The sequence below is a fragment of the Lynx rufus genome, unplaced genomic scaffold (assembly GCF_022079265.1).
Source record: "Lynx rufus isolate CCGP_SWC_20201006 ecotype Redwood Valley unplaced genomic scaffold, mLynRuf1.p SCAF_17, whole genome shotgun sequence".
In the NCBI taxonomy this organism is placed as follows: Eukaryota; Metazoa; Chordata; class Mammalia; order Carnivora; family Felidae; genus Lynx; species Lynx rufus.
In genome coordinates this window covers 14313355-14332219 of record NW_025814831.1, presented here as the reverse complement: position 1 = coordinate 14332219, position 18865 = coordinate 14313355, and the positions used below count along the sequence as shown (strand labels likewise).

At 43.5% G+C, this 18865-nt stretch overlaps 1 protein-coding gene across 5 annotated transcripts in view; it reads right to left on the bottom strand.

Annotated features, from left to right (window-relative positions):
- The window catches only part of TTC7B (tetratricopeptide repeat domain 7B), a 254836-nt gene that overhangs the window by 169144 nt on the left and 66827 nt on the right, over positions 1 to 18865 (bottom strand). For 4 of the 5 annotated variants that reach the window (XM_047080223.1, XM_047080226.1, XM_047080224.1 and 1 more), the window contains one exon: positions 5857 to 5978. The exons of the other annotated variant lie outside the window; for it this stretch is intronic. In XM_047080223.1, the coding sequence (XP_046936179.1) occupies positions 5857 to 5978 (122 nt within the window). The remainder of the gene's footprint in view (positions 1 to 5856; positions 5979 to 18865) is intronic. 5 annotated transcript variants of the gene reach the window in all.

Sequence of the window (18865 nt, the reverse complement as noted above, 5' to 3'; positions counted from 1 at the left end):
CTCCCTCAGTCGACTGCATCCTCCCTGATAGCCTGGACTATGTCTCTTCTATTGGCCAATGTAGTACCAAGCCCAGTACTTGACATACAGCAGAACTCAACAAATACTTGTCAGATGACTGGCCAAATCTATGGCGTGCCAGGCCCTATGCTGAGAAGTTTATGTGAAAATCCACAGATCTCTACATAAACCCTCACTCCAGCCGAATGTATACGATGCTGACTAGAGTTCTAACTCCATAGTTCTACCAGCTATTTGGGAGGTAGCCCTGGCACTCCCTAGTCGATTTGCATTGACAGCATTTCAAGTGCACATCCTCAAAGCTTTACTCCCTTTACAAATCGTGAGGCTGTCTCAACATGGCCGCTTTCCTATTTGCTTTTGTGGCAACCTGGACCTTGCCCTGGCAACTACACAAACTATCCCGAAATTGCTTGTTTTAATTCCTAACTCCCCATGGGACTGTAAGTTGCAGGAGGGCAGGGACATTGCCCCTCCTTTTCACCAGCACCTAACTCAGATGGGGTCCGTTACCTCACAGGTAAGCAATAATCCTCACTAAACGAATGAACAAATGACCTTGCTGAGTGAATAAATAAATGGGCCTAGAAACTCGAGCTCACTTCAGTTAAAGTAATCAGGTGTCCTCCTTCATTTCACAACCTTTAAAGTTACTTAAGTTTACGTCTTTTTTTTTTTTTTAAGGTTTATTTTTGAGAGACCTAGAGAGATAGGGCATGAGTGGGGAAGGAGCAGAGAGAGAGGGAGACACAGAATCTGAAGCAGGTTCCAGGCTCTGAGCTGTGAGCACAGAGTCCGATGCAGGGCTCAAATCCACAAACGGCGAGTTCATGACCTGAGCCGAAGTCAGATGCTTAACCGACTGAGCCACTCAGGCGCCCCTACTTAGGTTTATGCCTTAACCTTTTCTTTTCTCCTACTATCTCCTAGAGTGCAGGCCCATTTCCTTCTAATCTCTGAATCCCTGGAAGATCGTCACGGACAAGAAGTTGATACACAGCTTCCTGGAAATGTGTCTGAATTCTCCCATGTTCGCCGTTGGCTTCTGATACAAAAAAGTCATGTGCTGTTCAAGAAGGGAAAACTTCAGACCACTGTAGGTGGGAAGACAGCCGGTAGGCCAGCTAGCAGGCAAAGGTGAAGGCCAAGCTGCTTCAGTGCCTGGGGAGATGGTGCATGCAGCACGGCCCCCCTGGCTTCCTGGCTGGCCCCCTCCCCATGGTCACATGGGCCGTAGGAGTCTGTCTGCCTGTGGCTGCTATCTGGGGACCATAAACACAGGAAGCACCCTACTCAGCAGCCCGTGGGACACTGCAGGCCTCTCTGCCCCTTTTTGGCCTGCTGATTCTGGGCTACAGTAAGCCAAGCTGAACAGTTACAAAGGGCACCAAAATTACTGGGGAAGTCTAGGAATCTTTAAAGCCAATGCACAGTGGTGATTAGCGGTCTATTTGATTGCCTGTAATAACAAAACTCCAAAAAGGCGCTCTACACCGCTTTACTCCCCAGTGTGGCCACAAGCATCTCGGGGAGCTCAGAGTCTGACCACAGGCCTGACTTCCCACCTTCTCTGAGTCGGGGTCTCCCAGGTACAACTCCAGGATGCGCTCTAGCAAAAACTACAACCCACAGGCACGCCTCCCAGGTGTCGCTGGTATTTGCCTTGTTTTAACTTGTCCCCACCCTCCCTGAAGTAAAAGAAATTCAGAGCCAGGGAAAACACACACTGCAATCCGTTTTGCTCAGCCAGTACCTCGGACATGGCTGACAAGAAGCAAAACCACTTGAAATGTCCTTTGCTGACCTCTGTTTATAAAAGATGATCAAATATTCCTAAAACAGCATGTAATCAATAACTGGAATCCCAAAGCCAAGCTTCCCGGAAGAGCCATGGGGACTGAAGAGAGGAGAATCATTTCTCTTCTCCTTAGAAGGCTGAGGGGAGGGGCACCTGGCTGGCTCAGTCAGAAGAGCGTGCGACTCTTGATCTTGGGGTTGTGAGTTCGAGCCCCCATGTTGGGTGTAGAGATTACTTAAAAATAAAATTTTAAAAAATCTTTCAAAAAAAAAAAAAAAAAGAAGGCTGAGGGGAGCGCCAGGCTGAGACCCCCTGTGCTGCCCAGTGAACACCCGTGGCTACCACATCAGACCAGTCACCCCACCTCCTTTCCCTAAAGCACCAAGGCCATCGGTCATTAGGGCTATCCAAGCTCACTGATAACACATCTTGAGCACAGCTCACCCAAAGCAGCAGTCACAAATAAATGCCCTTCCCTGAAAAACGTGTGGTATGAGCCTCAGCAACCAAATGAGTGATGGCTGCTTCACAAACTCCTGCTTCAACTTGGTTCCACTTCCTGCTGGAAAGTCGGCTGGGCACCATCATCACCAGAAATGACAACTTAGCGCCTGCCGCTCGCCTGATGCCCTACAAAGCGCTTCCACGAGCATTTTCTCACGTGTGCGTTACCTCAGCTCTGTGACATAGGTGGGATTACGCCCATTTCACAGATAAAGAAACTGAGACCCAGTGAGAAGAAGGACTGGCTCCATCCAAGTCCAAGGCCTCTGGCTCCCACTCTCGCTGCCCCTCATCCGAGCGCCAGCCTGGGCAACGCCCTCCGAGAACCCACGGAGGGAGCAGTCCTGGTGCTTGAAGGCTAACACTCTCTGATCTCACCCTCTGCAGAGGCTGAGCTACCCACAGGGTAAGAACTAGATGTGAAACAGACGGGGCAGAATGGCGCTGGGATGGCACCAAGCATTCTCTCCCTCCAGGAGGAAAGAGGCTGCAGGAAGGGCCAGGGGAGAGGAGGAGAGAGGAAGAAATGGTGACCTGGGACATGCTCTGCATGAGACATGAGGAAAAATGTGATGAGAAAACCCCAATCAACAGCAGAGCCTGGGAACCGTCCCCTGGCAACGCCTCATGCTTGGGTCCAGCGCTTCCTCCCAGCGGGGCAGGATGACGGCAGGCCATGGACCAAGCGTCTCCACACACAGACAGACCTTCCCCTGTGTGGCACAGGGCTGGAAGGACTGATGGCAGAACGGCAGCCAGGTCACCGTGTTCCCGTGGGGTGACCTACAGCGCCAGCCTCACGGGGCAGCAGTGCCCAGGAAAGAGCGAACACTGTGAGGGTCAGTGATGACAAAGTAAGAGCCTTGGTGAACACAACGGCATCCCTGGGATCCAAGGTCTGGAGCTCAGGCTCTTTCTGAAAGAGACCCAAGTTCACTGGTTTGGCACTGACTCTTAGAAAAGATGGGAGAATTACAAAAGTATAAAGTTGATTACTAAAACTCATTAAGTCCTCAGGGTTGACAACTAAAAAGCTGAGGGCATCTGAGTATATTTCTCTTTTTTTTTTTAGTTTGTGTATTTATTTTGAGAGAGAGCAAGAGAGTGTGAGTGGGGGGAGGGGCAGAGAGGGAGAGGGAGAGAGAGAGAGAATCCCAAGCAGGTTCCACACTGTCAGCACAGAGCCCGATGCATGGCTCGAACTCACGAACCATGAGGTCATGACCTGAGCCTAATCAAGAGCTGGACACTTACCTGACCGAGCCACCCAGGAGCCCCTAAGTGTATTTCTAAAGAAAAAGATCTGCTTTATGGATTTCCATCTCTTATTACGAAGCTCTCTACAGTACATTTTCTTATCCTTGCAAATCAGTCTAACCCTGTCCATTATATCCTTCCAGATACATATTTTTCAGGGGCAGAAAGATGAAAAGGAGCAAACACATGAGGAGATGGGATGTAAGAAGCCACTGGTGCTTAGGGACAGCAGCTACCTCCGGATGTCCCCACCTACTCTGCAGAGACCCTAGCTGCAGACGTCCACTGACAAATGACCCAGGTCTGGCTTTTGGGCCCTGAGAAACCCACTGCTCTAAGTCAGGTGGTGCTGGAAGCACTGGGCATGACCAAAAGCTCCAGCTGCTTTTTCTCTTTTCATCCACGTTTTGTGGTCCCCTAACTGGCCTTCACCTCTATCCACCCCAAAGTAATCTCTCATCACTGCCGCACAATCCCAGCCTTCAGGACGCTGCAGCTGGCAAGGACCCTCTGGAGTAGCTGGCCAATCCCCTCACTGGTCTTCAGAGCCCAGACAGAACAGCAAGACGGCAAGAAAGGAGAAGAAAAGGCTTCAAAGTTAAGCGGTCTCTTCACTTTGGCTACGTCAAATGGGAATCTCCTTGAACTTGGGTGAAACAAAAAGAGAAATGAGCCGGTAAGCAATTCCTGGCATGTAATCCATCATCTCGTGCAAACTTCTCATCATTATTATTTTTCAGTTGGACTCCGGTGGACCACCAACATTTCAGGGCAGGAGGCCAGAGCCCAGTATGACTGGCTTCCTCCTCAATGAATAGGCTTCAGATGAAAACAAATGATCCAGCCCACCCTCACCAATCTTACACAAAGCATTTTCAATAGCAGGTATTGGTTTGGCACCTCTGAGAGCCCCAAGGGAACGCATTCACCCCTCCAGACTTGCATCTGGGAGTTAACCACACACACTTACAGGTTAGAGGGAGGGAGAGCAAGGTCAGGGTCTCTCCTTGATGCCCACCACTTATTATTAAAAGGGAGAAGAAACAGATCCTCAAAAAAATATTCCATGCTCCCTCCCTTCTCCCTCTATTTATAACATCACTGGAAATAGAACTAAAAATGGAGCTTAGGGGACATGCACTATCGCTCAGATGATCTCAGTCAGTGGAGGATGAGATCAAACTTGAGAGCATCTTCTTGGTGCCAAGGCCTCAAGCCAGTCCAAACCTTGGGGTGTCCTTGCGGCCCTTCACAGGCCGTGCCAATCTGAATCAATGGCCTTTGGAGCCAAACAGGCCTTCTCTACAAACAGTTTAACAAGATTGGGAAAATCAGCATTTACGCACAACAAATAGAAGATGGAGGCGTGTGGCTTTGAGCCCCCAGGCAGATGAAATGCCATTTCCATGAGCTACGCCCCCAAGGTTTGAAGCTCTTAAAAATGAACAGGGAGCAACTCCACTGTTCATTTATCCCAAGGCTGGGACCTGCGTCCCCTCTGTCGTTCAAAGCGCTACGTGACTATTCCTAGAGGAAGGGGGATGGGCCCCTAGGGGCCTCCCGTGCCCAGCCCAGGAGGAGCTACGGAAGAGCCAGATACCTACTGTTGGACTTCATGTACATCTATCCTGCAGCACAAGGTCAAAACAAGGGACAGCTGAAGAGATTTGGAACACAATCATCGCATTTCTTGTAAGAGCCACACAAAAAGGAAAACCGCCACCAAATGCCTTAGACAGCTAGCCCTCACATGCCCTTTCCAAAGGCAGCTCAAATGGAAAGCGTTCTTGTGTGGCCTCAGAGCCGCCCCCACGTTCATAAAAACTGTCCGATATTTGGCAAACTCAAGTCTCTGGACTGATAAGCCATTCAAGGGACAGTGATCCTGTGTGCTGGGATTTCCATGTCATGAACTTGTCCCCCAAAAGAAGGGGGAGGCCTGTGTGCAGAGCCACTGCCACGGAGGAAGGATGGCATAAAGCAGGCTCCCATCGGACCCCCCCCCCCCCCGACTCCCGCTGGGCCGGTGCTTCGTTCATGTGACTCATACCCATACAGCCCTCCTTCCTCCCTCTCCCACCTTCAAACCTCATGGCAAAGTGAGAGAGCCGGGGGAGAACAGACAAAAGAGCCTATACCCATTATTCTAAAAAACTATTCCAATCGTAGTTCATATTTAAAATTGCTTTGTTACAATAGCTAAACCGGAGATGGCATTGTAAGGCTTTCTATTTTCCTTCTTTAGGAACCTGATTTAAAAAATGAAGAAGGCTTACCCATTTTTGAAATAGAGGACATGGGCTCTCTGAAGTCCTGTTTCTAGGAAAAAACCTAGTTCTTGATCGTGGGGAGCAGGGCCAGGCTTAGGGCTTCTGTTTTGAATATTGGTAAGTATTACCTAGAAGGGGAGAAAATCGGAAAACTAATCAGATCCACATCCAAGCCTCGTCCCTTCAAACCGCATGTCTACACGCGCTGCACGACCTGACAAATCACCTTCCTCACGCACACACCAGTGCATCGGGGCTGGTGCAGAAGCGAGTGCAAGGATTAGGAGAGCCAAGAGAATGGCACCTATGAGACGGGGCATGTGTGGCCCTCCTGGCGAGGATGGCTGAGGACTGAAGGGTGCTGAAGGGTGCATGGTGCCGGGAGAAGAGCTGAGGCGGAGGGTTCTGCTGGATGCCAGGATGTTGACAGAGAGTCTGGGTGAGACAGAAACAGGTCCCAGCAACAGGCGGGAATAGTCATCAGCTACCAATGGCCGACGTCACAGACAGGCAGACTGAAGCTTCAGCCCTACATAAGCTTGATGAACTCAAAAAGGGTGGAGCCTATGATTGGCATTGGCCCCAGAGTTCCCTAGGGAGGGCGAACCCTCTAAGCTACAGAGCCAAGGTTACAGACTCTCGAGGGGAGAGCCGAGACAAACAACCTAAGCTCTCTCTCTCCCCAGACTTGATCTTTTGTCAACAGACAGAGAGGTTTTAAAGGTTTAAACTTTTAGCCCCGGCAAGAAAGACTGCCAAGTAAGCAGGATAAAGACCTGTAAGTTGAGTGGGTTACAGTGACGTGTAAACACATATCTACTATTACAGAGGCTACTTGCCTTAAACTGGCAAGTCGAATAAAGCATTTATCAAACAGAAGCTACTTGTGGCCAATTTAAAAACCATACAAGTGTTCTCCAAACATGTTGTCCACATTTGCTGACAGTGAGCAGCTCCCCAAAGACCCAACTGTTAGCCACGCCCCAAACCTCTTAGAGGTCTCGACATTATTCTCTGAATGGAGTTGAAGCGATTGCTGGATCTCTAACTCTCGAGCTTTGGGAAACAGAAAAGAAAGCACACAATGAACAGATGTTGTGGAACGAAATCCAGGCGGGCAACCCTTGCATTTGAACAACATCCCAGCATCTTCTCAAAACTGCCTGGCTCCTTCCCGACTTAGCACTTGTCTCTGCAAGTGCTAAGAGGTAGGTGTTCCTCCTACCCCGTGAACCGTCAGTTTTGGCTTCACTGCAGGCTCCTCCCCAACATCCTCCAAGTGCTGCGGATGCACAGAGCACGGTCTCTTGTAAGTCTCTCCTCAAGATGATCTCATCCGTTCCTCTGAGCTTCAGAAATCATCTCTATGCTGCCAACTCCCAAATTTATCCTCTCCGCTGCAGACTTTCCCCCTCTGAATCCCAGACTCAGATATTCAACGGCTTCCTTGACATCTCTACTTTGGGGCCCAATAGTTAGCCTTCGTGTGCTTTCAAAAATAGTTTTTTAATTTTTTAAAAATGCCATGATTATCTTAAAAAGCAAAAAACCAATTCTGTACAACACAGAAAGAAAATTAAAAATCATCTCAAAATATCCCCCCTACAGAAATAACCAGTTAGCATGTATTAAACAACAATCCAGATGTCTCTATACATACGTATCAAGGGAAGAAAGATAAAAATCATTTTACAAAAACAGATTGTATTCTATAAGCCAGTTTTAAACTTAAAACCATTAGAATTAATTTTAATTGAATTTAACAGGAAAAACTAAAATGTGATCAGAGTAACCACTGAACTTCAGAAAAGTGTTTGTTTGTTTGTTTGTTTTAAGCACATAGTCATTAAAGGCCTGGGCACTTTTCCTAAAGTTAAAAATGGATCTTGTATTTATTATGTGTGTGTGTGTGTGTGTGTGTGTGTGTGTGTGTGTGTAGAAAGAGAGAGAGTATAGATACAGATACAGATATATCTTAACAAGTTAAGTCTTTTGATCCATAAAAGTGGGATGTCTTTCCATTTGTTTAGATTTTCCTTAATTGCTTTCAACAGTGATTTGTAGTTTTCAGGGTATAAGATGTATACTTCTTTTTATTATCCCCATGTATTTTCATCTTTCCGATGCTATTATAAATGAAATTGACTTCTTAATTACATTTTCAGATTGTTTATTGCTAGTGTATAGAAATAAAAGTGATGTTTTTATATTGACCTTGTATTCTATAATCTTGCTGAAATCATGTATTAGTTAAAATAGGGTTTGTGTGTGTGAATTCCTTAGGATTTTCTGTATGCAAAATCATGTCATCTGCAAACAGAAATAGTCTTACTTCCCCCTTTTAATCTGGATGCCTTTTATTTTATATTGCCTAATTGTATTGGCTAGAACCTCTACTACAATACTGAATAGAAGTGGTGAGAAGAGACATCCTTGTCATGTTCCTGATCTTAGGGGAAAAACATCCAATCTTTCACCATTATATATGTTGTTAGATATTGGTTTTTCATAGGTGCCTCCTTATCAGGTTGAAGATGTGAACTTCTAGTTTGTTGAGGGGTTTTTATCAGGAAAGGGTGTTGGATTTTGTCAAATGCTTTCTCCACATCTACTGAAATTATCATTATCATGTGGGTTTTGTCTTTTATTCTATTGATATATATTTTTTAAAATTTTTTATGTTTATTCATTTTTGAGAGAGAGAGAGCGCACGCGCAAGTGGGGGGTGGAGCAGACAGAGAGGGACAGAGAATCTGAAGCAGGCTCCAGGCTCTGAGCTGTAAGCACAGAGCCCGACACAGGGCTCAAACTCACAAATGTGAGATCATGACCTGAGCCGAAGTTGGACGCTTAACCGACTGAGCCACCCAGGCACCCCTCTATTCATAAATTATATTAATTGATTTTCACATGTTAAGTCAACCTTGCATTCCTGAAATGAATCTCGCTCAGTCAAAGCATAATCCTTTCTATATGTTGTTGGGTTCAGTTTGCTGGTATTTTGTTGAGGATATTTGCATCTATAGTCATATGAGATATCAGTCTCATAAAATGAGTTAGGGAGTGTTTTCCTCCTCCTCTGTTTTCTCGAAGTTTTTATAATATTGCTATAATCACTTCCTTTAATGTTTGGTAGAATTCACCAATAAAGTCAACTTGGCCTGTAGTTTTCTTAGAAGGTTTTTAATTACAAATTCAATTTCTTTAAAGATATAGGAATATTTGGGTTATCTATTTCTTCTTGAGTGAGCTTTGGTAGTTTGCATGTTTCAGGGAATCTATTTTCTGTAAGTGATCACATTTACTGACATAAAGTTGGTCATAATTTTCCCTTACAATCTTTTTTTCTTAAAGATTTTATTTTTTAAATAACCTATGTACCCAATATGGGGCTTGAACTCACAGCCCCGAGATCAAGAGTCACATGCTCCACTGACTGAGGCAGCCAGGCACCCGTTCCCTTACAGCTTTTTAATACTATGAATCTGTAGTACTATTTCCTCTTCTTATGGGTTCATAATTTGTGTCTTCTTTCTTTAACTCTTCCAATCTTGTTAACAGTTTACAAATTTTATGGATCATTTCAAAGAATCCATTTTTGGTTTCACTGATTTTCTCTACTGTTTATCTGTTTTCTATTTTACTGATTTCTGTTTTGATCTTTATTATTTCCTTCTTTTTGCTTGCTTTGGCTTTAATTTTTTCTTCTTTTTCTAATTTCTTGAATTGGAAATTTAGATCACTGATTTGATTTTTTTTCCCTTCTAGTATATGCATTTAATGTTATAAATTCCTCTATACATGTTGTTTTAGACATTTAGAAGCTCTACTTTAGGTACATACATTTTTAGAATTACAATGCCTTGTTGTTAACTGACCCCTTTTTAATGTAACATCTCCCTTTACCTGTAATATTCCTTGTTCCAAATTTAACTCTCTGATGTAATACAGTCATTCTAGCTTTGCTTTGATTATTGTTTGCATGATATATAATTTTACTTTTTGTCTACCTATATATATAAATTTTAAATAGTTTTCATATAGATAGCATATATTAGGCCTTGCATTTGCATCCAATCTGAAAATCTCTTCCTTTTAATTCTTTAGACCATTTACATTTAATGTACTAATTGACATGATTGGAACCATCTTGCTAGTCTTTTTTTTTTTTTTATTGTCTCATCTGTTGTTTGTTCCTTTTTTCTCTCTCGTTCTGCTTTTTAGATTGATGTTTCCATTTCATTTCCACTAATGACTGGTTAATCGTGTTTGTGTGTCCATCCATCAGTCTTTCTCTCTCAGCTGCCCAACTATAGACAATACAGCTCTTTAGCTCATCACAATTCATGTTCAAATAATATTACACTAACTCATATGTAGCATAAACACCTTATAATAGTGTACTTACATTTCTTTCCCCATCCTTTGTGCGATGGGTGGCACACCTTTTACTTCTATGTTATTTATCCCACAATATGTTGATGCTATTATTGGTTTAGGTGGTCAATTGTCGTCTTTTTTTTTTAATGTTTTATTTTTTGACAGATAGGGTGTGAGTGGGGGAGGGGCAGAGAGAGAGGGGGACAGAGGATCCAAAGCAGGCTCTGCGCTGACAGGCTGACAGCAGCAACCCCGATGCGGGGCTCGGACTCATGAACCATGAGATCATGACCTGAGCTGAAGTTGGACACTCAAATGATTGAGCCATCCAGGTGTTCCAAAGGGGTCAGTGATCTTTTTAAAAAATTAAACATAAGAAAAAGTCTTTTATATGTATGCTCATTATCACCATCTGTGATGATCTTCACTTTGTTATATCTATTTGTATTTTCTTCTGCTTGAACTTCACTTTGTTATATCTATCTGTATTTTCTTCTGCTTGAACTTCTTTACCATTTCTTGTCATGCAGGTCTGTTGGTAATGCATTGTTTCAAGTCTTGTTTGTCCCAGAAGAAACAGAAAGTTTTTGTCTTCTTTCTTCGGAGGTGTTTTGGAATTTTTCATCCAGTACTTTAAGGGTATCTTTCTGACGTCTTTTAACTTACAGAATTTCTAATGATAAGTCTGCTGTAACTATTACCATTATTGTTCTGTATTTAAAGTTTCTTGCACCACCTGGGTGGCTCGGTCAGTTAAGCAATTCTGGATCTCAGCTCAGGTCTTGATCTCAGGGTTACGAGTTCAAGCACCGCATTGGGCTTTGTGCTGGGCCTGAAGCCTACTTAAAACATAAATAAGTAAATAAGTAAGTAAGTAAGTAAATAAATAAATAAATAAAACAAAGTTTCTTTTTCTCTGGCTTCCTTCAAGATTTTATCTTTGATTTTCAACAGTTTAACTATAATATGTCAAAGTGTATGTTTCTATTTGTCCTGGTTGGTGTACTCTGAGATTCTTGGACATGTGGTTTGTTGTGTTTCAGTAATTTTGAAAAACTCTTAGCCATTTCTCTTCAAATATTTCTTCTGTTCCAGTTTTTCTCTCTTCTCCTTTTGAGACACCAAATACATACATGATATTTTTTCCACAATTCTTGCATGCTCTGTTCTAATTTTTTCCTCACTCTTTTTTTTTTCTTTTCGTGTTTCTGTTTGAATAAGCTCTATTAACCTATTTTCAACTGGAAGATTTTTTTCCTAGTTGTGTCCAGTATTCTAACAAACCATCAAAAAATGTCTTCATCTCAGGGCACCTGGCTGGCTCAGTCAGTACAGCATGTGACTCTTAATCTCAGGGTTGTAAATTCAAGCCCCATGTTGGGGATAGAGATTATGTAAAAATAACATATCAAAAAAAATTTCTTCTTCTATTATATGCTGCTTTGTTATTTTTAGCATTTCAATATTACATTTTTATAGTTTCCATCTCTCTGCTGAAACTCCCACCTCTTTATGCATGTTGTCTACCTTTTCTACAATATCCTGTAACATATTATTCATTGATATTTTTCAGCTCCTACCTGATAGTTCCAACACGTGGGCCATTTCTGGGTTTGGTTTATTGCTCTTCACAACAGTTTGCTTATTCCTGCTTGTGTGTGCATTTGTGTATATATCTCGTATTTTTAAATTCAATGTTGAAGATTATGTGTAGAAAAACAGAATGAGGTAAATAATATTTACACCTGAAAATGGGCACATTTTTTCATCTAAAAGGCAACAAATGGGGGAGACTGAGCCAATGTAGTCAGAGGATGAAGCTGGGCTGGGTTTTGTTGTCTCTATAGTTACTTCCAAAGTACCACAGATTGCAAACTCCTCAAGTAGTGGGCTACTAACTTGTGCTTACTGTGGGACCTGGTATGCCAGAGGGTTTTCCTCGGTGTTTCTGTTCCAATTTGTTTTCAGCAGTCCCTGTATGTTTGGGCTACAGAGGGGATTTCTCTCCAATTTCATGCCCCTTTCCCAGCAGTATTCTGCTGTTACTCATTACTTGGCATTGTGTTTGTTGTGTGGCTGGTGGTGGGAGGGGGAAATTCTTGCTTTTCCTGGTCCAATTTCAGTCTTAGGAAGGTTCTATACACCTGGAGCTCAGAGAGAAGACTCTTCCTCAGGGGCCCCTTTCTGGGCACCTCCTTCCTACCTTCTAGAATGCCTTCTTGAGACAAGAACTGCCTAACTTCCACCCCCAGGAAAACTCTGAGCATGATTAAATCTCCAGAAGTCCAGGGTCACTCCAAAACACAAATCTCTAGTTGTCGCATCTTAATAAAGAACATCATCCACCCAGCTGCCCAAATCGGACACTGGGGGTGAGCCTGGACACCCTGCCACTCTCTCACATCTAATCTATTACCACGTCCCTTCTAATTATTTCTCAAATATGTCTCTATCTACCCATTAGTACAACCATTACCTCCATCTAAGCTACCATCACTTCCTGTTAGATTTCTACACTAGTCTCCTAAATGGAATCTCTTTCTCCTTTTCTTCCTTCCCACTTTCCACAAGCAGCCTGAATAACTTTTCTCTAACACAATCTGGGTCTTGTTACCTTTGTCATCTTTCTCACCTTTCAGGTGTCAGCTTGATTGTCACCGTCTCAGAAGGGCCTTTCCTAGCCACCTAACATCAAGTAGGCCTGCCTCTGTTATTCCCTCTCAAATCATCCCATCCTTTTCCTTCACTGCGTTTATTGATGTATTTTTTTTGTCTTTGAATACTGGCTGTCTCCCTCCACAGTGCTAAAACTTCCACAAAGTCAGGGCCACATCTATCTCATTTGCTAATACATTCAGTGCCTACTGCAGTGTTTGGTGTAGGGAAGCATTCAATATACAGAACAGATAGATAGATAGATAGATAGATAGATAAATAAATAAAATAAAATATGTAGCAAATGAATGAATGAATAAATTTGCAAGACCAATCAGAAAGGCAGGGAAAAAGGCAATACGAAGGTAACCTAGTATGCATTAGGTACTATGTAGGTACACAGGCTCTCATTTATTCCCCCACAAAAGACCACCGAGATACACTATCCTCTCTTCACTGAAGGAGACAGCGAGGCTTTGTCCCATTGAGTGAATTGCCCAAAATGCGCAGCTAGCCCATGTTAGAGTTGGTGCTGAAACTCAGGTCCACCTGACTCTGCAGTCCAGCTCCTCTGCCTCTGTCCTCTTGGTCTGTGTTTGCTTGCAGAACAAAGTTCAAAAGACAAGAGGTCAGAGCTGCCAGGATGAGGCTTTAGGTTATAAGTGGGAAGAATGGGAAAGATACAGTGGGGAGGCAGAGAATAACCTAGCTCAGCTAAGCACCTTAAGTTTAAGCACCTTGGATTTCATCCCGTCTTCACAAAGAGCCTCTAACACATGGGCCTGGGCAGGAGCACTGTTTGGCATGTCGAAGCCACCACTTGTTCTGTGGATAAACACTTCCCTGCAAGAAGACTGCCAACAAACCCTCTTCACAAGTGCAGTCTGCTTTGGCAAAAGCATGCACCTAGTGACTGCGGAAGCATGACAGAAAGGGGGCAGAAGCTGAAAACTTTAGGTCAAAAGACCCAGGTTCAAGATCATGTTCTGATACTCCTCACCACTATGGACTTAGGACAATTCCTTCAATCTCTCAGACCTTCACTGTCCTCATCTGTGTATGGGCATAATAATATATACCCGACATAATGGTTATGAATTGTAAGTGGGAAACTTAATAAGCACACAAACATTTTAATCCTTAATGGGCAGATATTTATGAATTACTTCAAACAGGAACAAAATAAGGGCATTTTCTACATTTTCTACCACTTTCATTCTTTTAACATTGCTTTAGAAAAACCGGAGATGGGGGGAAAAATCTGGAGGGACGGCATGAGAGGGATAAGACGGAAAATATTAGACAGGAAGAAACAACAACAAAAATCACTCCTCTGCCATGTATTCATATTCTTAGAAAAATGAAAAGAATCAATTCTATTTTTACAGAATTCAGGACTGTGGCTAGTAATCCTATGCTACCACCCTTGTCAGCCTTTAAAATTCAGCTCAGATGTCCTGTCTTTCAGGAGCCCTCCCTGACCTACCATGCTGCTCCACCAAGACCCTTCTCTGGGCTTGCAGAGTCTGCTGAGTGTTCCCCACCAAAACACTGCCCACACTGGTTATAGACCTGTGTCCTCACGAGATCATCCGTTTCCTAAGGACGTACTCTGTGGCTTATTAATTCCAGTGTCCCTCGTGTCAAGCACACTGCAGAGCACAGAAGGCACTCGGTAAATGTTGGTGTAAGTGAACGAAAAAATTAATAGCACTGCTATGTGCGAAAATATAATTAAAAAATAATGATCCCATTCACAAGGCAATACAAATGGAAAAGATCTGGGAATAAAGTAAATTGACTACAATCTGTGAAACAAGAAGTCTTACAAAGCGGAAGGTGGTATCATGGTCATAGATGAGTGAAGACTAGATATGATTCTCCAAATTATGTATAGGGTTCATAAAAATCCAACCAATCCCAATAGGATTTTTCTAGAACTCAACAGAATTATTCTAAAATTCACCTAGAAGTATCATGAGAAAAGAACAAGGGATATTCTGAAAAATAAGACTAATGCGTAGTTACTAATCCTTTCAGATGTTGAAACTCATCATAAAGAAGTACTTATTAAGTAGTGTCATATTGGTGCAATATAAGATTAGGAGAACAAAATAGGACAGCCAGAAATGACTGTTGTATCTAGAATTTTATTGAATGACTTAAAATCTATGACAGAAAATGTGAAAAAAAAAAGATCATCTTAAAGCAGCAGTGAAATTGGAGAAAAACAGTAATTTAGAGTCATATCTACATCATACAACAAAATAAATCCCAAGAAGATTTCGAAATTAAAAGTTGTTTTCAAAAACATGGAGGGGTGCCTAGGTGGCTCAGTCAGTTGAGCATCCGACTTCACCTCAGGTCATGATCTCATCGTTTACGAGTTTGAGCCCCACGTCGGGCTCTGTGCTGACAGTCCAGAGCCTGAAGCCTGCTTCAGATTCTACTTCTCCCTCTCTCTGCCCCTCCCCTGCTTGCACTCTGTCTCTGTCTCTCTCTCTCAAAAATAAATAAACATTAAAACGATTTCTTTAATAAATAATAAAAATATGGAAAATGGTTCAAAAAAATGTTAAATCCTGGACGGGGTTATCCCAAGATTTCAGCTTTTTTTTTTAATATGAAATTTATTGTCTAATTGGCTTGGTTCCTTTATTTTGAGAGAGAGAGCAAGTGAGGGAAGGGGCAGAGATAGAGGGAGGAAGAGAGAATCCCAAGCCGGCTCTGCACCATCAGCACAGAGCCCGATGCGGGGCTCGAACTCATGAACCGTGATATCATGACCTGAGCCAAAGTCGGCTGCTTAACCGACTGAGCCACCCAGGTGCCCCAATGATTTCAGCTTTAAAACAATGAGGTAAATGTAATTTAAAAAATCAGATTCAACTATATACAGATTTAAATTTCATAAGCAACTTGCAAACGGAAATTTACTGATTGGGAAAATATTCAGAGCAAACATGATTAAAGGGCTAACATATTTATGATATAAGACTTTATTCAAATTATCAGAAAAAAAAAATTCATCCAAAAATTGGACAGGAAGTAAACACAGGCAAGAAAGGAATGTTACTAGGTTAAACATAAAGTTACCAGTTTCCACTCCTAAGAATATACTCAAGAAAAATGAAAACATTGCCCACATAAAATCTTATATGTGAAAATTTATAGAAGCATTATTATAACAGCCAAAACCTGGAAGCAACACAAATGGTGAATGATAAAATGCTGGACAGTATATCCACAAAATGGCACATTTGTCGATAAAAAGAAATGAAGCACTGGAACGTGCCACGAGATGGACGAAGCCAAGAAGCCAGTCATAAAAGACCACAGGTGGTAGGGTTCTACTTGAATGAAAAATCTAGAATATACAAATCTATACATACCGGGGAGATTGGAGGCAAATGGGGAGTGAGTGCTAACGGGTACAGGGTCTCTTTTGGCGGTAACAAAAATGTTCTGGAATTAAATATTGGCAAATGGTTATACAACTCTAAATATGTTAAAAAGTACTGCATGGGATCCTTTAAAATAGCTTTTTTTTTTTCAAAAATTGTTAACATTGATTCATTTTTGAGAGAGACAGCACCTGAGTGGGGAGGGGCAGAGAGAGAGGGAGACTCAAAATCTGAAGCAGGCTCCAGGCTCTGAGCTGTCAGCACAGAGCACAATGTGGGGCTGAAACCCACAGATGGATGGTTTCCTTTAAATAAGTGAACTGGGGGCGCCTGGGTGGCTCAGTTGGTTAAGCGGCCGACTTTGGCTCAGGTCATGATCTCACGGTCTGTGAGTTCGAGCCCCCCGCGTCGGGCTCTGTGCTGACAGCTCAGAGCCTGGAGCCTGTTTTGGATTCTGTGTCTCCCTCTCTCTGAACCACCACCCCCCCACCCGTTCATGCTCTGTCTCTCTCTCTGTCTCAAAAATAAATAAACATTAAAAAATTTTTTAAATAAATAAATAGGTGAACCGTATGGTAGGTGAATTATAACTCAATAAAGCTGTCATTCAAAAAGAGACAAAACGCAACCTGGAAGTAGATGGACAAAATTTCAGCCTGACTGATAGTCAAAGGAAGGCAAACGAAAACCGCAAGCAAGGTCCCATTTTTCCACCTAGCAGATCAGCAAAATAACCTTTACACAACAAAATAACCTTTACAAGCCCGTTGAGAGTGCAAAGCAACCATTATGCTCCCGGCGCGCCAAAGGGAGATGTTAGTGTGACTCGTATGGACACAATATGTAGTTAATGAGAATGTCGAAAATATCTCCACTTGCAGGAATCTGCCGTCAGGAAAACAACGAAAGCGAAGGGGGAGAGGTCCCCGCAGGAAGCTGTCATCGCCACGTTATTTACAACAACGGGGCAGACCCGGCAGTGAGCTGATTCTGTCAGAGAGACCGGCCACTCGATGAAATATTATTTGGCCATGAAAACATTCTGAAGTCCCGACGTAATGTTGAGTGACAAAGGACAGATACGAAACTCTTGAATGCCACGCAATTACGAGGGGAAAGGCTGGCTGGGAACGCACGAAAATTAAAATCAGCTGCTGTTCTTTTCCGGTTTCCAGACTTTTCTACCACTGCTTCAAGTGTGTGTGGCCTCCTCTCCCAGGCAGCCAGATGGCAGGCCCAGAGTCAGAGCACATTTACTGGCTAGTCAGCCTCTCAACGTTTCTTTAAGGAAGCAAAGTTCGTAAGCTACGAACAGTCACCTGGTGCTCTGGCCTGGGTGGAAAGGCAGGCCCTGGAGAGGCGGAGGGAAGCAAGAATCTTCTTCTTTACCGTCTCACGTTTTAAAGCCAGAAGCACGGCCACGTGGACCTCCAGAGTCACCCCCTGCCTTCCCCATCAGCGGCGCGGGGTCCTTCTCCTGGGACACCTCGTGTGAATTCAAGACCCGCCGTGACCTCCATGTCATCCGGTCCAGAGTCCGGCACGTCGACGACGTCACTGCGGGCGCCTCCCGTGCTGGCCAGGGAGCAACGCCTTGATGGAGCAGGAGTCCCGGGCCGGGCCCCGCGATATTTGGGGACCAGTTGTTTTCTCCTCCAAACGTCAGCACTGAAACTGCCCACGAAACGTCTCCGGCACCCCGTAATTTAGCAGTGACTTCTTTTCTAAAATCGGGCGTGAAGAAACGAACTGCCGGCAGAAGGTGAAGCTGAACCCCGGCGCGGCTTCTCCTCAAGAAAGCCGTAACCAGCTGGTTGGCTGAGGCGTGCAAAGGACACAGACGGGATGATTTCATTTGCCAAAAGCGGGGCTCGGCTTATGCTCTTCAAAAATGAAGTCATCTTTATTCCTATCGCTGCACCAGGAGACGCTCCTTGTGGGGCAGGTAACTTTATTTACCGTTGGCATAATGCCACCAGCTCGAGACAAACAAATCAAGGACAGCCTGTGTCCTTTCTAATTCGATCCGTTCTAATTCGATTTGTTTGATTAAATTACTATATGTGCACAATTGTAGGAGTGTCTTACTCCCCTTCAGAGAACAAACTGAGAAAATTAGATGGCTCTTTAACCCTAAGATAACAGGAACAACTCTAAACAAATATTGAATCACCCTGCTTTCGTGGATTCAAATTTTCTTCGGCCCTGCCTCCACCTCTGGACAAGGGGCAGGGGGACAATAATACATGGCACGTCCCATAAGGGGTGGAAAACACCAGCCCCAAACACACCAGGCAGTGTTAGCCCCACCGTGACAATGGAAAGTCGAAAATATATGACTGGACCAAGGTCAAACAGTCAGGGGTAAACAGAAGTCCGGAATCCAGATATGACATGAGGACTCCAGGCAAGACGTGGTCCTGTTAGGGCTTCTGCACAAGAAAGGGAAAAGTTCTGAAAAAAAATCACTCCATAAATATGCTGCTAAAAATTATTTAACAGTTTAATAATACAAAAAAAAAAACAACAGTGTGTTAATAATATTCCAGATTTTTATCCAACTATCTGAAATCTTC